Here is a 13,596-nt window from a genome sequence, read left to right as displayed (position 1 = left end):
ATTAGACACATAGATAAGTTTCTTGTAGATAAGTCTATAACCTGTAGCCTACACGGATATGGAATTTTTACCTCTTGGTTATACAAATGTCTTCAGAAGTGATTATACTTTGGTTATTAATGTTTACTCTGAAATCATCTTATCATTGGGAAAAGTTGGGAGTTCAAAGCAGCTCCTAGCTAAGTCTTGGAAAGAAGTATAGGACCTGGACCTACAGGCCAGGGCTGTGAGCAGGATCCCTCCTTGCAAGGTGACTGACGGGGATCACTTATGTCACCTGGGTTGCACAGGGGGCACTGGGGCAAACCTGTCATTGGAAGCAATCTCCATGATCCATATCAAGAACTCCTTTGGGGTTAGATGAACACAGCGTTCTGTCTGGGGAAGCCACTCCCTGGGATCCATGTGATACAGAATCTTCAGTATCTGTGTGAGCCAAGTCCATGAGGAAAAAAAGAAAAGAGAAAGGTATATACTCAGGGAAAAGACTCCAGATGTTAAGTAGATATCACTATTAATAGATGACAAGGGCCTGTCTTTCAAAAGGCTCCTATTGACTTGTTTTCCAGTTATACTTGCAAGAATCTGAAGCTAGATGGAGCAATGACAAATTTAAAGGCTCTTAGTAACCTGTGATGGAACTGGCTTCCCAGACTCTAGTAGCCTTTCACAGGTGGTCATCTGCCCCCAGAATAGGCATATCAGCAAAGATGACCTCTGACACACTCCAAAGTTAATTTTTAATGATCTGTTTTCTAAACATCCCAGAGTGGGTCTACTTTTGGTTAATCCTTGCTATTAATACCACTATCGTCAACCACTTTTAAAAATCTACTTTTTGTGCCAATCCTGGGGTTTGAACTCAGGGACTAGGCACTGTTCCTGAGCTTCTTTTGGTCAAGGCTAGTACTCTACCACTTGAGCCATAGCCCCACTTTTTTGGTAGTTTATTGGAGATAGGAGTCTCATGGACTTTCCTGCCCAAGCTGGCTTTGAATGGGTCCTCAGATCCCTGACTCCTTAATAGCTAGGATTATAGGCATGAGCCACTAGAGCCTGGTACTTTTTTTCTTTTCCCCCTCTCTTTCTTTCTTTTCTTTTTTTTTTATGCTTTCTATACCTGAAGCATATCATGCATTATACAAAGAGAATCTTCCTTTGAATGCTGAATCTACTTTCTATTGCTCCTAGAAAGTCTGAGCCTGATCTTGTCTTTCTGATCCTACTTTCCTGGTAGTTCATCAAAGAATTGAGGCATGGAAGGCAACCAACCCATCAATCTGGCAGAGATTTTACCTTGCAGAAGCATTCTGGGTGGGGTTCCTCCATTGCCAGCAGCAGGAACTCCTCTGCCATACTGCAGAGCAGGGGTGGTAGTCCCTTCCCTCCCAGTGCAGAGGCTGCAGATGAGAACCTTTCCAACAGGGCATTCAGAGTTAGCAAACGCACTTCAGAAAAGGAAGACTTGAGCAGCTGGGAGAAGGTGATGGGAACGTCCTTTGTCTGTCCACCAGCCTCAGCCAGCCCTGCCCATACTGCACTGAGGGCTAGTTTGGTGAGGCTTTCCAGGTATTGGGGCAGGCCTGGCACTTTGATGGTACAGGGGAATCCTGTTATCAGCTCTGATAATGAGATGATCCTCTTGATTTCCTCCCAGAAGCCAAGACTCTTCAGAACTAAAAGGCAGAAAAGAAAAGAGAAAGAGGTATTCACTTTATTTACTTTCTGTGAAAGGACATGGGAGAATGGAAGGCTCAAAAACTGGGTATTAGGCTGGGTAGGAACATTAGATGTCTTTCTTAGGTGGATTTCAAATAAACAATGTGGTAAGTACTAGCCCACTAAGGTTGGACTCTGGGCCCAGAAGCAATTTCAATTTAGGCAACTTATAATTTTTCCCTCCAAGAAGGATGAAGGCATTACTATCAGAAAATGTACCCTTGGCAACCCTCTTGGATATTCAAACTTCTTGAATCAATAAGTCTCAAAGCTGACCAGGGAAAAAAGTACAAATTTCTTTTAGGGCTCAAATCTCTCTACAGGATTGCTCCCCAGGGGCCCTGTATTGACTTTATGGTGACTTGGAGCTCATGAGAGCTTATTCCATTGTTTGTAGATCTAACTGTTGCAAAATTCTTTCTGGAAATTTTACTCACTGGTCTCATTCTGAACTTTGAGGCTCTCATTGGCAGTTCTGTCAGTGGCATCTGATTACAATTACTGTGCCCCATCTGTCTTTTCTAGATGAAACACTCTACTTCCTGCCCATATGATGGGTTACTTCCCACTATTCCAGCTGCATTGTTTTGGACATGCCTCATCCTCTCTGTAAGTATGGCTCATAAAATAGATGTGACTCCTGCTTAATCTGTCCAGCAGGACTATTAACTTTCCCTGTTCTGGACACTAGGTTACTAGTCACAATACTGACTCACATGGAGTACCAGGTCAGCTGGAACCACAGCCCTTCCTTTTTACATGGTCTTAAGGAATGAGTCATCATTTCTCACCTATACTTGGTACTCAAGTCAAGACTTGTTTTCTTGGTTGGATCTATCTAACCATCCATCCATCCATCCATCCACCCACCTATTTATCTATCACTGGGGCTTGAACTCAGGGTGTTGCACTCTAGCTGGGCTTTTTCCACTCATAGCTGGTGCTCTACCACCTAAGCCATGCTCCTACTTCCACCTTTTTGCTGATTATTAAAGATAAGAGTCTCTTGAATTTGTCTGCCCAAGCTGACTCAAAACCTCAATTTTCTGAGTAGCTAAGATGATAAGTGTGAAGCCATCAGTGCCTGGCTCTTCATTTTCTCTTTGTTCTGTTTTAGTCCTAAGTGTATAACTGTTGTGTTATCTACTTGTTAAATTTTAATGTTTGCTTTCCAGTGTGGAGATTATTTTTTATATTTTCAGTTTTGGTCCAAAACCATTTTTCTTCCTTCCTGTATATTAGGTACTAAGTGAAAATAAGATCGGTTTATAGTTTAGTTTGAGAAAGAGAAAATATATGAACAGACAATTTTAACAATCTGAGTCTCAAAGGCAAAGGAAGGCAAAGCAGAATGAATCATGTCAGGAGTACAGGCTTCTTGGAACATAAATGTGAGATGGAAAAAAGCACAAGTTCAGGCTAGAGTAGAAATAAGGTCAAGATTCATATGTCTTTGTAGACCACATAAAGGATCTTGGATGTAGTTCTTCCATATGATCTTGTTCTTCTATAGGCAATGAAATGACACTAAAGTGTGAGTGCCCAATCCATTGACTGATCAATCCATTCACACATCCATCCATTCAATACCCACCTATCCATTCCCATCCACACAGTCATCCATCAGTTTATTTATGTACTGATACCACAGTTTGAACTCAGGGCCATGTGTTCTCCCTTGGCTTTTCCCTCATTGCTGGTGCTCTATCACTTGAGCCACAACTCTAGTTTTGGTTTTTGTTGGTTGATATGAGTCTCTCTGATTTTTTTTCTCCACTAACCATGATCTTCCGATCTCAGCCTCCTGAGTACCTAGGATTATAGATGTGAACAGTCAACATAACAAGCTATCTTTATTTTTTATTACTATTATTTTTTCAGACTGGGTTTCATTCTTTTGATTCTTCTGCTTCAGTCTTCTGAGTGCTGGGGTTATAGGCCTGAACCACTATGTGAGACTTGTAGCATTATTTTAAATATCAAAGCCAGTTTCTAGCTGATTTCTAGAATAAATGTAACAAATGTTAGATCAAGAAGTTTTTTGGAAAACCTGTTTTGAAATTTAAAAAATTGCATAAATAGGGGCTGGGGATATGGCCTAGTGGCAAGAGTGCCTGCCTCATATACATGAGGCCCTGGGTTCGATTCCCCAGCACCACATATACAGAAAATGGCCAGAAGTGGCACTGTGGCTCAAGTGGCAGAGTGCTAGCCTTGAGCAAAAAGAAGCCAGGGACAGTGCTCAGGCCCTGAGTCCAAGCCCCAGGACTGACCAAAATAAAACAAAAATTGCATAAATATGTAATAACCTAGGAATTTATATAATATGTCATATTTTTTTTCAAAAAGAAGTCTGCCCTAAGTGGCAAAGACATAGGACTAAGTGTCAGATATGAGGGTATCCCATGAAGGTTACCATATGCCATTTGGGCAGATATACTTCTGCTTTTAACCTAAGCCTGAAGTCCCAGCTAAAGCAGAGGGTGGTCATCTTTACAAAGCAGCAGGGAAAGCCCAAGCAGTTGCTCAATCCTGTGTCATCTTTTCCTCCCTCCCTCCCTCCCTCCCTCCCTTCTTCCTTTCCTTTTTTGCTGCTCCTGGACTTGAACTCAGGCTTGAGCTTCACTTCTAGCTTTTTCTGGTAGTTAATTGGAGGTAAGAGGAGTCTCAAGGACTTTCCTGCCTAGGCTGACTTTGACTCCTGATCCTCAGATTTCAGCTTCCTAAGTAGCTGGGATTATAGGCGTGAGCCTCTGGCACCAGGCTGTGTTTTCAGCATTTATTGAGCACTGCTGCAGAATTCAAGTTCTACTTTCTATCCTTCCCACCTACTGCTTCCTCAGGACAACACTGAAGTAAAAAGGTATAAAATTGTGGATGGCAACTGAAGGTTGCCAGGAGAGTTAGAACTGTATTCAGAGGAATTTTTGTGGTTTGTGCCACAAGTGTGCTGCAAGACAGTAAAGGACCAAATGATGCTCATTTCAGCACTTTCTTTAAATTGCTGCTTGGAAAAAAAATATTCTCTGGCGTGTTGCAACTACCAACTAAAGTGATGCCCTAAAGTGGAGCTTCTCAAGCGCAAGTGTGTAACAGATACCCCAGAAGGCTTGCTAAACCACAGAGTGCCTGGCCTCCCCCAGAAATGCCACTTCAGAGGTCAAGGGTGGGGTGAGACCATGCCATATCTAAAGGGTTCACAGGCGCAGGTGCTGCTGACCCAGTTACTTTGAAAACCACTGCCCTTAGCCACACATGCCTGAATCCCATGCTAGTAGACTCTGATTTCACTGACTGCAAACTGGGTACAGCCAGCTGTCGGCCTAAGAAGCTGGCAGGTGATCCTGCTCTGCACCCCAGCTGAGAGCCACACTCTGAAGGGACAGATTTACAGAGGTTCATTGAGTTTATAGGTGTGCAGAGTGCAGCTGATGTTAGCTCAGTACTTTATAGTAGCGAACTGAAAATTCACCATGCTTCAGCTTCTCTCACTAATGATAACAGCAAAGGAAGGAAAGTGAGCAAGAAGTAAGAAGAATGAGTAAGCATTAGCAAGTGTTGTTGTCTGGTAGGCCTCTCACAATGCCAAGGATGGCTCACTAGGTACAGTTCTGGTCTAGGCCTCTTCTAGGTCTTGGATGCAGCAGTGAATTAGAAAGACTAAGTCCTATTCTCATGGGACCTCCATTTGGGCAGGAACTCCAGAGACCATCTCCATTGCATTTGGTACTGAGCAAGGGGGCTGCAGTCTCCAGCGAACAGAAGGCTGGAGATAACCATGTTTCATACTTTAACAAGACATAGCCCAGTAGCTAACAAAGTAGTTCTTTCTTCTCAGCCCAGGGAGCATGTGAAATTCATGAGAGCTTTTGGAAAGCACTTGTGTTGAGTCCTGAGAGTCTGTAGCTACTTGCTTAGTCTTTTCACTCATGGGAGGGAAACTCACCAAGTGGTTTCACAAGCGGGATTTCTCCATAGTGAAGGAATGTTTGTGTCCTACCATATCAAATGGTGTTCAATGTCTAGATCAACAGGTGGTACTTATTTTTGTTTCTGTGAGTGCCTTGTATTTGCATCACACAAAGAACTGGTATTCATTCTTCTGTCTGAAGTTTACCAGATTTCTTCTCTTGTAGGTAGTGATTTGAAAATCTAACTTTTCTCAATTTTGATTGCTTTAGGTTTCTTCTTCTGTTGTGAAGTTACGAGTTTGACCTAAAGAGTCTCTACTTTAATGGCCTCTCTGTAGTTTTTATAAGCTGGGATGATTTTTGCAAATCCATCCTGCACAAAGCTTTTCCCAGCCCTTTCTGGTGAGAGTCTTTGCATGTTCCCACCATCTCAGCAGCCATCTCAGTCACTCAAGTATGTGTGACTGATTCTAAACATCCAATCTGATCTAATTTTTGGAAGTATTTTTTTTCCTTCTTCAGAGCAAGTGTATTTCTGGCCTTCAAGGGAATGCCTTAATGGCTGGATTCACATGATAGAACAAGACCTCCTACTGTGTTATGTCCTGGCTCACTGGAGAAGTAGTTCCTAATAAAATGTTATAAATAAAGTGTAGACAGGTATAAGTTGCCAACTTTTGTCTTACAAAGTAAGGATGTTAAAAACCTACTATTATCATTTTGTAATGGAGAGGCTCTTTTATTACCAAAAATGGAGGAAATGGAATTGTAGTATCACTTGAAAGGACAACTCTTTAAGGGAATTTGGCCTTTTAAAAAATATGCAAACCCAGGTGCTGAGGACTCAGAGCTATAATCTTAGCTACTTAGGAGGCAGAGATTAGAAGGACCACAGTTCAAGGCCAGCCAGACAAAAAGTTCATGAGACTGCATTTCAACCAATAGCTGGGCATGATGGCATGTGCTTGTCATATCATCTATGTAGGAGGCTGAGATCAGGGTTCTAGGCCAGCCAGGGAAAACAAGTTCATAAGACTCCATCTCAACCGAAATGCGGGGTGTGGTGGTGCATGCAAACTTATCATCTCAGCTACTACAGAAGCAAAAGGGGATCACTGTTCAAGCAGTCTCCTACAAAAAAAAACAAAAACAACAACAACAACAACAACAAAAAACCCCAAAACAACCAGAGCAAAAAGAGTTGAAGACTTAGTTCATATAGTAGAATGCCTACCTATGAAGCTCAAAGCTATGTTTCGCTGTGTTGTGGGCTGGTGAGAATGTCACCAGAGCGCAGCATCTAGGATGGCAGTTTTAGAGTCCAGAGCCTCCTGAGAATGGTCTGTTTGGATAGTTTGACTCCTAGGATTAGAGATAACCTAAGAAGGAACCAAAGGAGTCCTTACTCAGTGGCCTGCCTGTAAGAAGGAATACAGCAGCTACTCTATACTATGTCTTCTGGTGACCTCAGCTGTGCCATTTTTAGCAAGTTGTAGTTTCCAGACAAGTTGGAGATTTCAGTTCTGTTTGTATTAGGAATAGTGCTTATAGATAAAGTGAATTTTGGACCTCAAAGTTTCTGTTCCCTAGCTAACTAAGGTAGGGTGCTAACATCTACCAGGTTGGTGGTAAGGACTTAGCAGTATCAGTACCTGAGCACAGATGGTGTTCAGGAGCAGGAATATAATCATCACACTGTCCAGCCACCTTTGATCCTCTGAGATGCTAATGTAGGTTTGTCAAAATTGCTTTTTATTGTTGTTGGGTGTTTTGTTTTGAGACTGTGTCTCACCATGTTGTCTAGGTTGGCCCTGCCATAGCTTTGTAAGTAGCAGGGATTACAAGTGTGTGTCACTGTGCCTGGTCAAAAAGTCAAGTGAAAATTTAAACGATACATGGTAGCTAGGGATTGGTAGATCATGCCTGTAACCCTAGCTACTCAAAAGGCTAAGATCTGAGAATTGTTGTTTGAAACTATCTGGGGCAGGAAGGTTTATGAGACTCTTACGCCTAATTAGCAACCAAGAGCTGAAAGTAGAACTGTAGCTTAAGTGGTAGAGTGGTAGCCTTCAATGAAAAATCTAAGGGATAGTGCCCAAGCTGTTCATAAAACGCAAAACAAACAACAATGGCAAAAAGAACAACAAAAGAAAAAGAAAAAAGATGTATGCTAATTTGAATTAGCTCCAACAAGGGCATTCTGAGAAAAAAATTGATATAACGCATACTTACCATATTAATAATTATACAGTACAGCTACAACTTAAGAGCATTTAACTTAGGTGAATAGGAAGGCAGTTCCCCCTGGCATTACTATCTCTGAGCAATGTCTAGGGTAGGTAATTTTACTGTTACCTCAGGCCAGGGGCTCTTAAACTTTAGCTGCTCACTTCCAATGTCTGTAAGTCTAGGGTGTGATCTTCTAGATCACATTTCCTAACACGTTCCCAGGTAATGTTGCTGCTGCCGCTAGTGCTGGGACCACATGCTCCCCCTCAGCCCGCCTGAGATCACCTTTGCTTTTTAGTATGAACACTGTGCCATGCTGAATGTGTGCAATTCCAGTGTCTAGTGGTGTTTGTTTTTGCAGACTGTGGCCCCTAATCATAAGTTAAACTCTTCATCTAGTGCTCAACTACATATTTGTGTACAGAATTTTACACAGTTCCTGGCCTTTACTATTATGTCTCTCAAGGTAGCCCAAATGCCTTGGGATGAACTGCTTAAAGTAAAAAGGGCATGAATGGTAAAGTGGAAATCGCTTGGTGACTCACACCTATAATCCTGATATCTTAGGAGGCTGAGATCTGAGGATCACAGTTTGAAGCCAGCTGGGCAGACAAATCTGAGACTGATCTCCAATTAGCCAGCCAAATGCTGATAAATTGGATGTATGGCTCAAGTTGTGGAGCACCTAACTAATAGTTCATGCAATAGCATGAGGCCCTGAGTTCAAGCCCTAGTACCAGCACACACACACACACACACACACACACACACACACACACACAAATGAGAAAGTTTACAGGTTGCATGGCAATATTTTCTTGGTTCTGACAGAGATGGGTACAGGGATGACAAAAGCCCCAGGAATCACAGCAAGTCATAAACAGCAGTTCATATCCATTTCATTCCTTGGGGGAATGAAAAGGCCAACCAGACACGCACATGGTTTCAATGCCATAAAGTAAGTCACTTATGGGAACAATGTGCAAATGGCAGTGACCTTGGCTGCACCAATCTAGATGCTCATCTATCATCACCGAGCCTCCAAATGTTCTTTATTCTGACTGACTGTGCACATGCTATCTCTCTGCCTCAAGTGAATAAACGAATGAATGAATTTGTCTTTCACATTTTGTAAAGGCTCTGAATTCTGTCACTAGGTCAAAAAAGTTTACAACATAATTGTTCTAGAGCTTCCTCTGCCCTCCCTGTACCTCCTGGCACCAAAAGAGGGAAGGGTGCAAAGAAAATCCAACACAGATTTCCACTGTAATGCATAGCAGGATGGCCTGCCTTTTCTATTTCAAAGAACTGTGGGTTAGTCAAGAAGATCTGCAATCAGATCCAACAAAAGTTCTTATCAGAGATAGTTGATAAACTGGTTCTAAAAATAATCAGTTGATAATTTGTACTCTCTGTAAATGTGAATGTCTTGTTATGCAATTCCTCAGTAAAAAAATAAATTATTTGTACAGAACAGGAAACCATAGGAACTATAACAACAACAAAAATCAACTAATTTAATAAATCTTGGCTTCTCCTTATCAAAGGGAAATTCCATTCTCTCTGTCTATGTGTGTTGTGTGTGTAAATCCTCTGTCCTTCCCAGTAACTGTAGCCTTGACCCCGGGAGCCCTTCTAGTTATAAATGTATAGAAGGACCTATCTCCAAGATTTGGAGACTAACCGTGTCTCCCCTGAACTGGGTCTACTTTTGTTTCTAGTTCTCTGTTGTAGTTTTCTGGCTGCATACAGAGGTGTGGCTCCTAACACATGCATCCTTGAAAACACTCCCGCTTTCCCTTTCTCAGGGTGTATGTGTACATACCTTCCAGCAGAGGATTCCTTATTTGTTGCACAGGTGGGAGAATATGATTCTGAGAATACTATTTGAAGACTAAGCTGTCAACCCACTAAAGAGGAGCTCGGCTTTTCTGGTTTGGAAGACAATGAGGCACAAGAGTGCTGAAAGGACTTGGGTACACTACAGTTGAGCTCATCAGGCACTGGGATGGACCAGCATTTTTCACAACTTGCCTCTACCTCCTGGCCCCATACTGGGGCTTTTGCCCCAAACAGTGAAGAAGTCAGGAGATATGTGGATAAACATGTAACAAACGAAAAACACAAACATAAAAGTTATATTCCAGCTGCTTCTGTCAATGAACTGCTCTGAAGGGTAGGACTGGAAATCAGAAACTTCCCTACCATGACACCATAGTCAACCCTTGCTCAATTTAATCTTTTACTTATTAAGGAACAAGGGCTCCTCTGATATTCTTAGGCAACAAAACTAATCTGAGAGCATCATTTAATTATCTAGCAAACCTTTGTTGCCTCACTTGTATTAAAAGTCCAGGAGGACTATCCCTTTCAGTCTCTAGCCAGTGCTTCAATTCTTGGGTATGGGAATTGAGCCTGGGCTCCAGGGTCTGCATCTTCACTTCATCATACATGAACATGAGCAGGTGTGATGCTGTAAGTTGTAGGTCACAGCTGACAAAAATCCAACAGCATCTGTTTGGACTAGGAAGTCCAGCCCCAACATGGAGGGCAGAGGTAAGTACATTCTGACAGGTGAGCAATGGAAGTGATTCTAGGTGTAAATTTACACAGGGCTATGGTTTATATGTTTCCACCAAAACTTCAGATGAGAACAGAAAAGTAGAGTCCTAGCTGGGTACTCGTGACTAGCCTATAATTCTAGCTACTCAGGAAGATGAGATCTGGGGATCATAGTTGAAAACAAAAAAAAGTGGGGTCTTAATGTAATGATGTGGTGGCTTTATACGAAGCTAGGAAGCTGTCTTGATACATGATGCATGCCATGTAATGGTATGGTAGGAAGGCTCTTACTAGGTCTTAGCAGATTCCTGTGCTGTGTTCTTATACTTCTAGAGCTATGAGTTCTAGAAGTTTCTTTTATCTTCTTTTTTTCTTTTTTGTTCTTGGTCCTGGGGCTGGAACTCAGGGCCTGGGTGCCATCCCTGAGCTTTTGTGCTCAAGACTAGTACTCTATCACATGAGCCACAGCTCTACTTCCTGCTTCTTTGGTGATTAATTGGAGATAAGAGTCTCACAGGCATTACTGTGTGGGCTGGCTTCAAATCATGATTTCAGCCTCCTTATTCAGGATTACAGGTGTGTGCCACCAGTACCCAGTGTTTCTTTTCTTTATTAAAGTATAACTAATCTGTGATACTGACAACAATAGGAAATAAGAGTAAGACTCAGACACCAGCCCAGAAGAAGCTCTATCTCCTACGCTGGGTGTATGACCATTCCTTTCTTTGTTTCTGCGATCTATGCCCCGTCACTGGAATTGTCCTACTATCACAACCAACTAGAAACCTGGACCAAAATGTAGGAAATTATTATTTTTAAACCTTGGACATGGGCAGTGTAGGACTGAAGATCCTTGAGAGAAAAAACAAACAAGGTAAACTTTACCCTACCCCAACTTATATCTGACAGGCAATTTCTAAGCCCTAGAAGACAGGCAAAACATAGAGCCCAGAGGTCTGGCTCAGGGGAATGATGAGGTCATTTTGGAAAGATTGAGGCATCGGAAACAGTGGGACACAACCTAGACAGGAGGAAGCTACATAGTATGAGTACCTTTGTGATCTGCGTATCTGTAGATCAAGGGAATCCTTGACTCTTCCAACTGAATCTTGATCTGCATGGTGTGAAACACTATGAGGCTGGGTAAAAGTGGGCTGAATAATTTCTGACTTTATTCTCTCCACCAGAGGAGAGACCTTTAAAAGGTATCACTTTATAAGTAGAGCTAAATTTGCGCTAAATTAAAGCTGCTTTTCAGTCGGAACCCATCAGGACAAAGCTCAAGCAAGTCTAGGAAGAGCCCAACCAATTTAAAGTAACTACAAAGGAGCTCCAAAATAAAGCTCAACATTTTGGAGGAATAAAACTAAATCTGGTATCTAGAGACAAAAAATGAACATTTGGAGTCTTCTAATAAAAAAAGCTATCAGCCTACAAAGAGATAGTAAAATATAATCCATAACCTGATTCATAAAAAGAAATGGACCCAGAAATAGTGATAATTAGAAGCAAGGGCATGAAAATAGCTGTAAGGATGCTATACATACTGAGAAATCTAGAAGAAAATTCAACATGATGGTGGGAAATATGGAAGATATAAAAAAGGACAGAAATGAGGTGATCAAAACAATAACTAAAATTTAAAAATACACTGGATAAAATTAACAGCAGATTAGACAAAGAAAAGAATAGGAAATTTGGATACATAGAAGTAGAAGCTATAAAAAAACTGAAAATGGATTAAAAAAGAACAAAAAGAAAGAAGCTCAGATCATCAGTGACCTGATGGGCCAACTTCAAGTGACTTAATTTATGAATTAAATCTCTAAAAGAGAGGCAAAAGGAAGCAGAAGAAATATTCAAAGGCACAATAGTGCTAGAACAACTATATGAAAAAACAAAGAGAACTTCAACTTCATCTCATGACATGTACATGTAAAAACTAACTGTTAAGCTGGAAGGAAATGTGAAAGAACAAACCAAAAGTATAATGAGATACTCTTTTATACACACTAGAATGGCTAAAAGAATGAACGTAAGTGTTGAAAAGGATGTGGAGAAATGAGAAATGTAATATATTGCTGGTAAAAATGTTAGATGGAGACAGTTTCGCAAGTTCTCAAAAAATGTTAAACTGTGTTCCTAGGAAGATACTCAGAAGAACTGAAAACACAGGTTCCCACAAAAATGTGCTGTGAATATTTTTAGTAGCATTGTTCACAAAAGCTTAAATGTGGAAACAAACCAAGTATCGATTAACTGGTAAACAAAAGTGATAACTGTACAATAGAGTATTAGTTGTCTATAAAAAAGAATAAAGCTATAATTTATGCTACAACATGGATGAGCCTTGGAAACAAGTGAAAGCACATAAACATGAAAGGCCACACAGGTTATGCTTCTACATATGAAATGTCTAGAACAGACTTTCAAAAGTTATGTGTACAACAATCTAACTGACTCGGGCAATGAGTTTCAGATTATTTGTGATGAGTTGCTGGAGTGGAGAGAGGTAGGAAGAAGTAGAAACTTGAAGTCATAGGTGATCTGAGAGACTTCTTGCTCATTTGAACAGTGTCTTATTCTTGAGGTAGAAATGTAGGCCAGAAGGTTTCAGAACATAGCTCAGTCTGTGACATCCAGACTATGATAATTCCCCTCAGGAGGCCCCGTTGGGGATGAGGGAATTCTAGAAAGAGTGTTGGAGTGAATTGGGAAATTGAATACCAGGTTATAAGAATTCGGTGGAAAAGAGTAAAACTCCGAAGAGTGCAAAAACCTGGAATGTGGTCTGGCCTTAGATCCCAAAAGGAAAACCTAGAATGTGTTCTGATCAATATTACCATTTTTACTGGAATTATAATCATCTGTAATCATTAACCACCAGTTCTGCTTCTGTATGTCTGCTTGCTTGCTTGTCTAACTTGATCAGCCACCAGTGTGTGGGTTTTGACTTTTAAGAACCCAGGCCTACTGAAGCTCAGGGCTGCACTTCGCTCCCCAAATGATGGAGTGCAGACACCATGCATGCAGTAAGTAAAATCCTAGTCCAATTAACTAAGTGTCTGGGAGTCACCTTTGGAGATAACCACCGCCAGTCTGGCCATGGGTTAGAGTCCCACCATGGGTTAAAGTTCCACTTTGGTGACCGGATTATAATAAGTCATAGATACAG

General features: G+C 41.3%; 1 protein-coding gene across 2 annotated transcripts in view; it reads right to left on the bottom strand.

Moving 5' to 3' along the window:
• Thada (THADA armadillo repeat containing) overlaps window positions 1–13,596 on the bottom strand; it is a 308,781-nt gene that overhangs the window by 48,304 nt on the left and 246,881 nt on the right. For both annotated transcript variants that reach the window (XM_048353036.1, XM_048353037.1), the window contains 2 exons: window positions 1,297–1,676; window positions 308–426 (listed from right to left, as the gene is read on the bottom strand). In XM_048353036.1, coding sequence (XP_048208993.1) covers window positions 308–426; window positions 1,297–1,676 — 499 coding nt within the window. The remainder of the gene's footprint in view (window positions 1–307; window positions 427–1,296; window positions 1,677–13,596) is intronic.

This window comes from Perognathus longimembris, chromosome 8 (genome assembly GCF_023159225.1).
Source record: "Perognathus longimembris pacificus isolate PPM17 chromosome 8, ASM2315922v1, whole genome shotgun sequence".
Classification (NCBI taxonomy): domain Eukaryota; kingdom Metazoa; phylum Chordata; class Mammalia; order Rodentia; family Heteromyidae; genus Perognathus; species Perognathus longimembris.
The sequence above is the reverse complement of the archived record's forward strand: the minus strand, read 5'-3'. Positions and strand labels throughout refer to the sequence as shown.